Source organism: Plectropomus leopardus, chromosome 17 (assembly GCF_026936395.1).
Source record: "Plectropomus leopardus strain MGB_pleo_1.0 chromosome 17, ASM2693639v1, whole genome shotgun sequence".
Lineage (NCBI taxonomy): Eukaryota > Metazoa > Chordata > Actinopteri > Perciformes > Serranidae > Plectropomus > Plectropomus leopardus.
Genome location: NC_142192.1, coordinates 21,465,906 through 21,479,397, shown reverse-complemented (window position 1 = coordinate 21,479,397; position 13,492 = coordinate 21,465,906). Strand labels below are relative to the sequence as shown.

General features: G+C 37.5%; 1 protein-coding gene across 7 annotated transcripts in view; it reads right to left on the bottom strand.

Annotated features, from left to right (window-relative positions):
* LOC121958192 (myocyte-specific enhancer factor 2D homolog) overlaps positions 1-13,492 on the bottom strand; it is a 41,748-nt gene that overhangs the window by 12,397 nt on the left and 15,859 nt on the right. For 3 of the 7 annotated variants that reach the window (XM_088089990.1, XM_088089992.1, XM_088089993.1), the window contains exons 4-8: positions 11,639-11,776; positions 8,780-8,996; positions 7,557-7,613; positions 6,684-6,865; positions 3,530-3,559 (exon numbers count right to left, since the gene is read on the bottom strand). In XM_088089990.1, the coding sequence (XP_087946116.1) occupies positions 3,530-3,559; positions 6,684-6,865; positions 7,557-7,613; positions 8,780-8,996; positions 11,639-11,776 (624 nt within the window). The remainder of the gene's footprint in view (positions 1-3,529; positions 3,560-6,683; positions 6,866-7,556; positions 7,614-8,779; positions 8,997-11,638; positions 11,777-13,492) is intronic. The other 4 variants (XM_088089991.1, XM_088089994.1, XM_042507063.2 and 1 more) reach the window with 3 other exon arrangements.

Here is a 13,492-nt window from a genome sequence, read left to right as displayed (position 1 = left end):
TCTTTTAGCAAATATGATATAACTACAGCTTTAAGAAGGAAGAAATCAGCAAATGTTTTGCTTTTTTGCTTTAAAAAAAGGCAATAATTTGATGATCAAATAGTTGTATGGCTGTAGAATAATGGAAGTACCATGACACTATTTAGAAACAATATCATGATAGTTTTTAACCACCATGATAACATTTGTAAGGGCTATTTTGATTTTGACTTATAGTAAGTCAAAGTCTGCTCAAAAACTACAACCCAGTAATGACAAATCTTTAATTCTGTATCTCTGTAAAGGACCTTTGCTTTTGGTTTTACTAAACAGATCTAGGTCCTGTGTGGTGTTGTATGTTTTTTGTGAGTATTTACTGTCGTGTATAGAAGGTTGTATTTGGTATGGACGCCAGAAAAAGCAGCTGCTGCTTCGGCTACAGCTAATGGGGATTCTAATAAATGAGAAATAAGTTGCCAATCAAGGAAGTTGCCAAGTGATCAGGAGGGGAATTGCTGAGTCTGTAGATTAAAATGTATGGTCTAGAAGTGCTCTAAATAAAAAGTGTCGTTGTTGTTGTTGTTAGGCACATCATAAATGAAACTGACTTAAATTTCTGTCAAGCAACTAATCGACTGACTAATTGTTGCAGGTCTAAATGAGTTCATTGATCATTTCAGCTCTAATACAGTCTATTATACTCTATGACCAGTACAGGGTGCATTTTTAAACTCCTTTTATGAGATTAAAAACATTTCAGAATAAATTCAAATTCATATTCAGTCCTTATACAGTAAATTAAAAATTGTCAAGTCATCTATGCAGACTAAAACAAGCACTGTACAATCTCCCACCATGGTGACCCAGATGTAGTTTGACCTTTAACTGAATGTGCAGCTCATCTCATGTTTCTCCAGTGGATGTCACTACAGCCCTTATAGTACATTGCTTGGGTGCACTCCTGTTAAACATGCTGTTTAGGTTTCAATCACTCATTTTTAGAGAACAGGGTACATACCTGCTGTCTGCTCAGTGTTTGTACATTAACGCTGTCATTTAGATAAAAAATCCAGTGTTTCTGCAACACGTGCAACAGCACGCTGCTAAATCTATGAAACTGCTACAGTGAGGGTTTTATTATCATGTACTGTACCTGCACTGAAAGTTACAAATCTCTGAAGGGGCACAACACTCCAGAGTCTGGTTAAGCTGAATCATAACACAGATAAAAGCAAACTGAGGTCCCTTTGTTAGAGAAAAAAAATAAAAGGCCCCGCATACTAAAAGCCAAAGATGCAATAATTCTGGTCTGAAATTACTCTTCTGAATTGTTAGACCATGTGAATGCAGATCATACTGAGAGGAAACATTGGCTGAATTTACAGGGAGAGAGAGAAGAGATAGACCAGAGAGAGCGGCCAGATTCAATTAACTGCCTTTGTGAAGAAGTGTGGAGGGGCGGCAGGGTGAGAGTGATGAAAATGAATCACTATCCTCTGGAAAATGAGATTCTTGCCTGTCAACTTTGAGTGGAATTGTAAAAAGGGGGGCGAATGACAATCAGCACCAGCAGCACGAAGCAGCAGCCGTCATCCCTCTCTCTGAGTAAATTCAGCTTAAAATGTGGTTTCATTGGATAAGAAGTTCTTTTAATCAGAAAAAAAATTAAAATTTGATCTGTTGCAAATGATAATGTAGTTCTCTTTTGTTATATATCAGGACAAGCATCATATGTAGAGTTGTAAACTAAAGATTCGTATCATTACTGATTAATTGGTCCATTATTTTAGCAATTAATCAATAAATGTGAGAAAATAGTGAAAAAATGGCCATTATAATTTCCCCCCCAAAAAAACAAGGTGAACTATTAAATTGCTTGTTGTGTCTAGACATTTTCAAATGCAAAAGAGATTTAGTTTATTCTCAAAAATAACAGATAGAAGCGTCAAATCATCACATCTGAGAGGATAAAATGAAAACATTTTAAAAAGGCATTTTTGCTTAAAATTTGCAGACAAACTCCCACACACTGTCTTACTCGCATAAGACGTTAATTTACCATGAACAGACCTCCATCAGGCGGTTTGCAGTTTGTCTGCAAATTGTGTCCTACTTGTCCCTCTCCTATGCTCCTAGTTTGAAACAGATGTGCAAAGTATTTATCTGTTTCTTAAAAATTTAAAAACAGATTCAATTTTTGTTGATTTACTACTACTGAATAACAAAATGCTAGTTTAAACATGTATTATTTGATTTGAAAATAGAAGATTAGGAGGCACACAATCCTGAAATATTAAACTCTTCTAGTGACATCATTTCTGATTAGTTTAAGATTTAGAGATACATATAAAGACGTGACTGAGGAAAACTTGAGTGAAATGCCTTTAATGTAATGCCAGTTAGTATTTCAAACATCTCTAATTGACAATTTATGTGGAAGGTGAAAATGAGTGTCAGTGAACGGGGGAAACATGCGCCGCGGCACTCTGAACCACAATGTCAAGTGAAGAGACACCCATGCTTTAAAGTGATAGTTCAGATTTTTTGAAGTGGGATTGTATGATTAACTTTTCCAAAGTCAGTGTATAACCTACAATACATGGCGGTCAGCACAGTCCAAATTTGGAGATGCAGAAGCTCAGCAATATACTGCTGTGGATTGGGGCCAAAGCAAAATACATTATAGCCACCTAAAAAAAAAAATTAACATTAGTTTAAGTGCACACTGCATTTAGAGTGTTTTTACCACTTTTCCTTGGTTTCAGACAGCGAAACCCAACAGGGAACTGAAAACCTTATCTGTGCTCTCTTCAATGCCAGACACTATTAACAAAAAAAAGTCATACCTTACAGAGCACTACTTAAGCTGCCTTGATAATTACTTTGCGTTATTGTGTGACTTTGAGGAATTTGAACTAACCCTTTCAAAGAGCAAAATCACAAACTAGCCAAAAAAGGCAGCAATCAACCAACAACTTCTGTGTTCTGCAAGGTAAAATTATTGTTTTTGTTAATGGAGTCGAGAGCATTGATTACGATTTCAGTTTCCAGTTGGGAGGGGCTGTCTGAAAGCAACATAAAGCAGTTAGTTGACATTGCTTAGCTTCTGTGATAGTACTTCTGCATGTTTCTCCAAACTGGGGCTGTGCTGTCGCCATCTACTGTATCTGATACACTGACTGTGGATAAGTACCTCATCCAACCCCACTTCAAAAATTCAAAACTATCCCTTTAAGTGGTATCATATGATGAAATAAATGAGCCTGGTTCAAAACTGATTCACTCAAAGATAATTAATTAATTCTGCTAAAACACTGACAACGTGGAGGTCGGTTTTTCTAGATTATAACTGCAAAGATCATGATCCTAACAACACAACCATGAGCCCTGAACCACATGCAGTCAAGTGGGAACGAAAAATCCCAAGAAATGTCAGTGGAGCAAAACCAAAACAATGAGAAACTCTTGTACAGTATTGTAACCATGCTAATAATGTGCGGACAGTCGATAGCCATCGACTCATGCGAGTGACTGACGCGGGGAAAATCACCTCGTTTACCAATTCCAGCTCATCCTCTGTCTGCAAAGGGTGGTAACAGAGAGAGTTACAACTCTGATTCATACTTGTAACTAAAAGTAAAGAGAGCAACTGAAAAAATACACAAATAATGGCAGACTACTTTAAAGGACCAGTGTATAAGATTTAGGGGGATATATTGGCAGGAAATGAAATAAAATATAATGAGTTCGTTTGCTTTAGTGTATAATCACCTGAAAATAGGAATCATTTTGTTCTCCTTACCTTAGAATGAGCTATTTATGTCAACATAGGGAGCGAGTCCCAGGTTTATGAAGATCAACGTGTTGCACTGTGATGTTTCTACAGTAGCCCAGAACGATCAAGCCTATATTCCAGATTCGGCCATTGACGTTTTCATCAGCTTTTTATCAGCCACCATGATAAGAAGCTGCAGCTGCAATGAGCAGCTCTGGAATAACACTCTTTGTTACGTGAAAGTGCTTTATTCAGTGATCCTGGTGGTTTAAATCATCACATCCATTTGTTTTGGAGTGGAAGCAAAAAAAGGTAAAAACCTCCTGGACAGTTGAATCTTAATTTATCAGAGAATTAAGGTGACTTCAAATTAGCATGTGTTGGACTAGCCGCTTGCAGCAAAATGCCAAAGTCCATTGGAAGTACATGGATTTTTAAAATGAAACTGCTTTATTTGGGTTTTTGATCCGTTTAAGGTCTGTTTAGTTGCAAAGGAAAGGAGGAGACCCCGAAGAAAAATTCGGCTCACTGTAAAAACCTAAACGTCTGGATCAGAAAAAGATAAGCACACGCTAACTTAGAGCATGTGTTTGAGTAGCAGCCCGTCCCCAAGATGCCAAACCACATCTAGTATTAACAGACTTTTGTATATATATGTGTATAGCTGTTTCAATCTCCTGCTTTGTTTGTACTAGAGTGGAAAGGACCTCTGTGGATAATTCGGCCCTCATTAAAAAACATAATGAAAACTGAAGAAATTCTAACCGGAAGAAGTTTAAACTGGTTACAATCTACAATTCACCTCTATATGCCAACAAATCCCTCTAAATTTTACACATTTCACCTTTAAATTACCTATAATATATAAATGAACGTATGCTAATTGTTACAGCAAAGGTGTGGGACCAGATATCACAGGAGGGGCCATCACTCTGCCTCCAGCCATCAGAGGACAGCGCAAATCTAACCAAAAGGTCAATATAGTAGCTGCTCTGAAGCCTGATCATATCACAAGATCTTCCTCTGCAGTTTTCTATTGTCAATGAAAAACTTTAAAGCCAAAATGGACAACAAGCCCTTAAATCTGCAATAACTGTAACAGAGTGCAGTACTTTAATACATTTTTAATCTAGTTTGAAAACATGCCTAAAGGACAATCAGGTCTCTGAGCGAGGAGACACTGAGGGTGGTCAGCTTTGATACTGAGCGTCTGGTTGGAAATGTCTTGTATTAATGAACTGTCTGTTTTTTGTTAGCAGTAATTGCTTCTGGTGTGCTCCCCGTTGGGAATTTAGTATTGTTCTTCTGTTGTTTGTTTCGGGTTAGATGTTATTTCTTGTCTTGTTTTTAGTTTTTTGTGTATGTTTGTGTGTCTGACAAAGTGTAAAATTTTGATTTACCACAATATTTTTTTTTTCTCTACTATTTGCATTACTAGTGGCCTCGGGCAGATGAAACGACTATATATGAAAATTAGCTTTTAACTTATCAATACATACATTGCACAATGCCCATGCTAAATAAATAATTGAATAAATGAAATAAAATAAATCGTACAAGAGCTGTAAGCACAACACCAACATATTTTTTCTTATCAAGCTGATTTGCTGGCATCTTAATACAGCTAGCAAAAACAGAGCAACATTCGCATTCAGGTTTCTGGTTGTAAGCCCAGAATCTGCTTTCCTTTAAGCTCTCTTTTTTTTTTTTTGTCTTGGCCAACTCTGGAGGGAGTAATCAGGCTTTTTAGCTTCTAAGTGCCCTTCTATGTTTTTAGATGCTAGCTGCCAACTGTGTCTGTCAGCTGTTTGGGGCTGGGCAGGTAGAATTCAGCGTTTAAGTCATTTCTAACGTCCTTTTAATTCAACATCCTGAATCGGCTGAAAAAAAAGCTTACGAGGGCTGACTAGTACCAACAGTGCTGGTCACCCTGTAAATACTATGGCAATAAAAGCTCATCAAAAGCCCGACAGCCGTCAACTTGGTGAGTCAGAGCCCTTAGTTGTTTGGGGTTTGTGGTCTTGTCTTGCATTCTCTCTATTACGGCTTTATTGTATTACAATATGTATACCTTTTATATAACTTGTATTTCTTTAAGCTGTATTGAGGCTGATGCTTTCCCCTCTGCCTCGACTGAAAGACATTTGTTGTAGTTAAAAATGCTATATAAATAAAACAGACTTGATCTCACTTACAGGGAGTTTATAGGAGCTGTCTGCTGAAAAAATGACCCTGCCAAGTGCTGTTAGACTGAATCAAAACAGTAAAATTGTGGGCCGTAAAACCAAAATGTATACTATAGATATATTGCAGGTTTAAAGAGTTCATAAAAATGCAAATCTGTTGTGGGCAAGTCCATCTGTAGAGGAAGATTGTTTGATATGATCAAAAAGCTCCTGAGCCTGAAGTTATAGCTATAAGTTAACATGGGTGCATGTTTAGTTAAAAGGTTATGAGAAATCTCATCAGTATGTCAGTGGGAGTCGGCTGATTCATCCGAGACTTCACTAACTTTGCCAGAGTAAATAATGAGATGTTGAAGAAGAGCACAAGACTTACTGGTCTTTACTAAAAACACAAAAATTATGGCAAACAGCCTTAAACAGTTTGAACTGTTTTTATTCCATACAAACAATATGATTTGTAATAAAACTATGAATATATTAATTCCCGATGTTTTGCATTGTTTTCCATCTCATTCATTGGCTAGTGAAGGCGTGCATTTCTGAGAAAATTAAAATAATTTCTATCCCCTCGTGTTCTTCAACAAATCTTCTGGGTTTCAGGTGTCTTGGTTTTGTTATTGTTTGTAAGATCCTTACTCTTTTTCTAATCTTAAGTGTAAACTGAGGTATAACGTGCCGTTTTTCGGGTTCGAATGTTAACTAAAGGGACCCAGACGACACAAGTTCGGCTTGGTTAAGCTCACCATCTGCATGAGGCTCTTTCCGCCCTGTGAGGTGATGACTCGGAGGTCTGGCTTGCGGCTGTTGACCATCTGGGGGCTCGGAGGTGGGGGTGGAGACTTGGCCGGAACTACTTTCCCCAGACTGTTGCCGTTGGAAACGGTGAGGAGGCCTGGGGAGGCCCTGGCACTGGTGTATCCATTAGCTGCATGGAGAAAGGGGTGCACATGGTCAGAAATCAATAGGAAAATCAAACAGGTGAAAGCAGACGGCGGGGTACAGACACTGTGTGCTCGCAAAAGTTGTGTCAAAATAATCCTCAGCAGCTTTTCTTTCAAAACTCTTTTTCTATTCTAAGACGCTCTTATTTAAAGGCATGTTAAAGTCGACAAAGTAAAGTTGTTTGTAAAAGCAAATGTCACCTCATCTTGAGTAAACATCTGATCTCATCAAAGATTATTTTTGTGTTGATGATTATTGGACATGATGTGGAAAAAAAAAATCCTCACACTGAAATCTCTGTCTTTGATATTCAAATAATAGATATGATTTTGGAGCCAAAAGACTTCAAAAAGGTGTTCATTTTTCATTGAATATCAGATCTCATGCAAACATTTAAAATACAGAACCACGAAAAATGAATGGGCTATAACGTGCCATATTGTTAAACAAAAGAGCTACAAAGCTGCTGGGAATCCTGTGCATGTTTGTGGATGTTACTGGTGGCATCCGCTGATGCCTCAAACCACAGAGGGTGCAGAGGAGGAAAGAAAAAACCTTGGAAAGGATCTGAGATAAATACTGTAATACACACCAGATACCAGAGGAGCTCTAAGCTATAAAAAAGAAGAAATAGCTGAATAATAAGCCAAACAGAAGTAGAATAGAGTACTCACGGACTGGGCTTGGGCATCCTCCGTTTGAATTATTCAGGTCGCCTCCAAGAAGGGCACCTATTGAAAAGGGATGAAAAGGATAAAGAGGATGTAAATTACGAGCCAAAATGGCACTATAGGCTTTCACATTTTCAGAAATATAGTAAATTGTTATACAAACTTATTTTTAACATTACCTCTTTCTGACAAAATCAGAAAAAAGCAACGATGTATTTGAACTTGTGCTAGCATACATGCTGTAGCTCTTAAAAGATACAATATAAAACAATACAATCAAAATGCTGTTTTTCAAAGGTCAACAATAAGCTTTCGACTGCAACAAATTCTGAATATTTTATGACAAACCATCAAAGTAAACCCATAATAATTTAAATTTTAGACTATAGTGCACAACCCACCTATACTCCAGCCCAATATACACATCGGCATTTTAACTGCTATATATATTTTTAACCCTATGCAATTTCCATCTTTAATATTTCCTTTTCTTGTTCTTATTGTTATTCTTCTGATTCCAATCATTAGTCTTTACTGTGTATTAGCCTTTTTAAATCCTAAAAACACTGCATCACTTCATGGGTTTTGGGCAAATGGGATAGCTTACACCATTGCAAAACAGCTATGTGTAAATGCATCTAAGATGCATCCAGGAGGTAAAGCTGATAAAACTTTTGTCGACCTTGAAGTTCATTGATGCAATTCATTCATGTGTTTATGTTAGGTTTTGGCTAAGGTATGGATCTTTAATAATGCAACAATGCATTACTATTTGGGAAAATCCTGCATAGTATATCTTTAATATGTGGTTGATACAGTCACAAACTAATAATTTGAAGGTTATACAAAAGTGGGACATTTCTCAAAGTTGGAGGAGGAGAATAGCAAATGTCACACACTGCAGATTAGTCCAGCGCAGAGGAATGTGAACCACTCCCTGAAGAACTAATCAGCTCTTTACAGAAGGAATTACATGCAATATCCACTGCAAGTCTATGAAAGAATAACAACTGATAACAGCAGATATGACATCATGTTATCCTTGAGACCAAGCAGAAGTAGAAAAACAGCGAAATTGAGGCTGGAGGCCAAAACAACTAAGTATTCCTTGTTTTTCTTCATGTCAGCATTATCTCGCACTAAAAAGACGAGGCTGGTAGATGGTTTAGAGTCTTTTTCTTCTGGTGTTTATAAGTCTACTGATGACTTCAGTCTCACTTGCTCACCTGCACTGGCTGGTCGCTGTGGCAACCCGGGAGACACCGTATTTCTCTGAAGAGCTGGTTGCTGTGGTGACAGGAGGTGGGTATCCGTGAGCGACGATGATGTGACATAGGAGGTAGTTACCAGTGCGTTGCCAGGGTTACTGAACTGCAGTGTGCTTTGATTTGACGCCTGGACTGTGACTGGCATGGAGAACGTCTGGGGCGGAGCTGTCGACTGCTGCGAAGTGGGAGGAGAAAATTTTACTTTTAGTTCTCATAGTGCAACAACTGTCGACCGCTAAATCTCTGCTTTTCAAGCGGCACATCTGCACAAGTATACAGTGTCTTTGGGAAGGTCAAAGTGTCTTAAAAAGCTAATATCATCCAAGATGATGTGGCTGTTGTGCTCTAACTACAGGTAAGCAACACAGATTTCAGAATTTATTTTACTGTTCTAGCTCAGTCAAAGGGACAATTAAGCCTATTCCCATTACTTTATTTCTCAAAATTCATAATGTATAAACATGAAGAATCAAGTGACAATTCACAGTGTTTTCTACAGAGTTAGAATCTAAGTGCGCCAGTAGCTAACGATGGGGGTGTCAGCAAACTTTCCCGTTTTTTCAATCTTGTGTTTGTGTCTCCCTTTTTTAAATCATTCAGTGCTCCCTTTCTAAATTTAGAAGTTTTGGCCGGTCTGTGAATGAATGGAGCTGATAAGATTACAATGATGGATGAGAGGAGCAGCTGCAGCATGAATGCAAACTTTAAGACCCAGCATAATTCAAGATTAAGTTTCTCTTTGCCGGGCATTCTACTGCTCCATCTGTGCCCAGAGTACACTCTATGCTCCGAGAGTGTGGTGCAATGCAGAACCGAATGGTATATATATTCCAATAGCGCTGCTAATGAGCTGTCCAGCTTAAAAAATATTAAATCAATTCATGGAGGCAGATGTACAAATATATGTGTAGGAAACCCTGATTCGTGTTGAAATTAAAATAAATACGTTCTCTGTATTTATTTAGTTAGAGGGGGTTCTTAACATTAAGCGCAGATGAATCAATACAACTGGGTCAGATTGATTTAAAGAGAGATAAAGGTCATGATCACCAGTGTACAGCAGTAAAAAATAAAGCTGCAGCAGTATTGAGGTTTTCACATAAGACCTACAAAAGCCATTCATGAAGAGCCAGAAAGTCTAACTATCTGTGCCATCTCAATGGAAAAATAGCTGTCGCTGAGGCTGAAACAAATGCTTTGATATGTCAAGACTTAGGATTTGGGGGAAAATCTGATTCCTAGCTGTGTTACAACATCGATTTAAAAATGCAAAAACAAAAAAAAAATCAAATTTTTATAAATTTGATGTTGACGGAACAAAAAGGCAGAACTTAACATTGATGGCTGTGCAGCAACAGAACTGTCTACAATGCTGCATCACATGAGTCTGAAAAAAGGCAGCATTTGCAAGGAAGTTTTAATTTATTGTCTTAATAATTACATTTGCGAGACCAACGTTAAGTACATTGTCAATACTTTCTACATCATCATAAAGAGACTAACTTCAGCAGCATGGAGGGTTGATCAGCAGTAATGTTGACAAATGAGACCAGCTGACCAATACACACTGCAGCATTAGACAGTTCTGTTGTGAAGGAAATCACGCTGTGCTCAGTCTGTTTCACCTCAAAATCCCTGCAACTGCTCAGCGTCTTAGAGCTAACAGAGAGAGAGGCTGCTCTCCACTGCTAGAGACTGTAAAACAACACACAGGAGCACTCTGCCTCCCCCTCATGTTATTGTTCTTATTCAGACAGGAGACTGTAAAGGGCTTTCAAATTATTTCATTCAGTAATAATTGCAGTTCAATTTTTACAATAAAAAGGTTACGGATCATTTATCTTAATTGCCAGTTATGTTTCATACTGTATTTTAGTGAAATAAGGACACCAGTGAATGGTTTGGTACACAGAGGGTATACTGAAGCAAAACACTAAAGACTGTGCCCCCCTTTATTATTTATTTAATCGAGCATTAGAATCAAAACGGATCGTGGGAATCTCAAAGATTTCCATCACTATCAGAAATGTTGGTGAAGCTGGAATGACTTTGAAACCTGGATCGACATCAGTTTACTTATGCTGCATTTAGAAGCCTTTCACAAATTATCTGACCCTTTGAGATCTGAGCAAATTAGTTTGATTTCTTTTAAACTCATGGGGGCAAAAAACAATAACCAGATTGGCAAGAAATGCACCACAAACTGCAAGAAATTACCTAAATATTAGTTTTATTAGAAAAAAGTGAAAATGTCCAAAACTGTATTTAAAAATATAATAACTTTATATTTTTTTTATATTTTATTATTTATTTATAAATTATATTACAGAATATAGAATAAAATAGAATGTATAAAATAAATACTTTTTAAATATATTTTTGTATTTGCTTATTTTCAGGTAGTTTTCTTATAACTATTTTTACTATTTTTTTCTGCAAATTTTTGGGTCAAGTCTTTTAAGCTGCTTGTTGCCTTCTCCCCATGTTTTTGAAAGAAATCCTGTCAAAAGACCTATTGACTTAGGTTTTAAATGCTTAAAACATATTCTAGTCTCCTTAGCTGCTTGAAATTTGCATTAGGAACTAAAGCTGGCCACTGTTCTTGTTGTTATACGATGATCTAAAGTTGCTGGTTTTCTGCAAAGGACCCAGTGAAAGACGCAAGTGTGAAACAACCAGTTAGAGGAACTTCACACCAGTAGCTGTTTCCTGTGGGCACTCAAACCAAACCATAGAAATAACAAATGTTTGACCAACAAGTCTACAGTCATGAGAGAAGCTGCTACTAGTTACTTATGTGAAGGTTAGATGACCTACTCCATAGCGTTTGAAGAGAACATCCAGGTCCTCCGTGGTCTTGCGGTACTTATCGTCATTTAGCGGACTCTGGTCGATGGAGTCTTCACCATCCGGCTCTGGACTGTCACAACCGTTGAAGCCTTTCTTTCTCAAAGTCTGTGATAGTAAAAAAGAAATTAGAGCGCGGTGTAAAATCAGTCCATGTAGCTGTTTGAAACTAGGGATGTGCGATTAAGTTTTTTTGTTGCCCAATCCCTGTCTGAGTCCTTTAATCTTGGTCATATTGAGTCTGATCCGATAGTAATATCTACCTAATTGTTGATTAAATGTGTTTGATTCACTGAAATAACAGGGAAAAAAATCTGGAAAAAAGCTACTCAGTTCAATTTAATTTAATTTTATCTATAAAGCCCTTTATCACAAATCACAATGTGCTTCAAAGGGCTTTATAGCAGAGGACATCCCTCTGTCCTTAGATGAGACCATCTTGATGACGTGAGCTCAAATTTCTGTGTCCGTCTTTATCAGTCTGGACTTTCTGCGCTAGCTCATACGTTAGAAGAGTAAACACAGTGATATGTGAAATTAAATCAGTTATAGAGTCGATAACAATTAAACAAGAACCATTTTGGGTTGTTTTTTTTGCTGTTTTTCTGACTGGATTCAGAAAAAGGCTCTGTTGGTGTTGAAGAAGATATTCCCCGCTACAAATACACTTTGTATTGTTGTTTCGCCAATGACTGCTCTAACGGAGAAGCACATACAGAGGCTGCAAAGCTGGGTATCATGGCCGTGCATATAACAACGCTTTGGACAGACAACAAAGATGCTGCCAGCTGGTATTCGGCGGTCCAGAATCAGCTGGTCACTGAGTGTGAAATGAGGAAATATGCTGGGAAAACCTCTTGGAGATTGTTGTTGATAAGGAACATGTTACATACAAAGGGTAAATATAAACACAATGTATTTTTTAGACCGTTACTGTCATAACTGAAAATGTATTTGTGTAGTAGAGGAGCAGATGCAAGTGCTGATGTCAGGACTGGCTGAAGTAGTCTGTCTGTAAAAGAGAGTACTCCGGCCGACTGAAAGTGTTTGGGGCGGCAGAGAGTCCAGACTGATGCAGACAGTGAAACAGAATATTGAGCTCACATAATCAGGATGGTCTTACAGAGCTAAAAACACAATAAAGTACAGTGAAGAAAGGTTGGACATTTATTGGCTTCATTTTAGCTGATAACAATCCTTTAATCCTTTGATACTGCATATTTGTATATTGTACAGTGTTCTTCGTATACTTCATTTAATATTTTCATTTTTATTTATCTCTGGATATATCTTTTTTATCTTTTATCTATTATTTTCTTACACTGAATTTTTTATCACATTTTACACCTTGTGTTTGATTCTCAAAAAAGCATTCAGTGTGGAAGTAAAGGAGGAACTTCAGTGGAACTTGATTATAACTATGCATATAATGAGAAACGTCTTGACTTGAACTACCTTTATAATATGCCTAGACTGGCCCCAATACTGTTTCTATAGATTAACTGGGAACATCTAGTTGAAGCTTTGTGATGTCTTGCATTTCTCTAAAACTTGATTCTCTTTCAACTTCTTGCCACAGACCACTGGGTTGTTTTTTTAGCATCACCTGCAGCCCCCATCACTGTAGCCTAGACCCACTACGGACACTCAAATGATTGGGAGGATGCCATTTTTAGCTACAGCATCTGATTTGGCATGAATGCTAACTACGTTTACTTTTATATACGCTCATTAAAACTTGATTTACTGGCTTCCACTTTTAAGAGGAAGTTGTTATGGTCCATAAATACTAATGGACATCTTATCTTTATTTAGGGGCAAAGT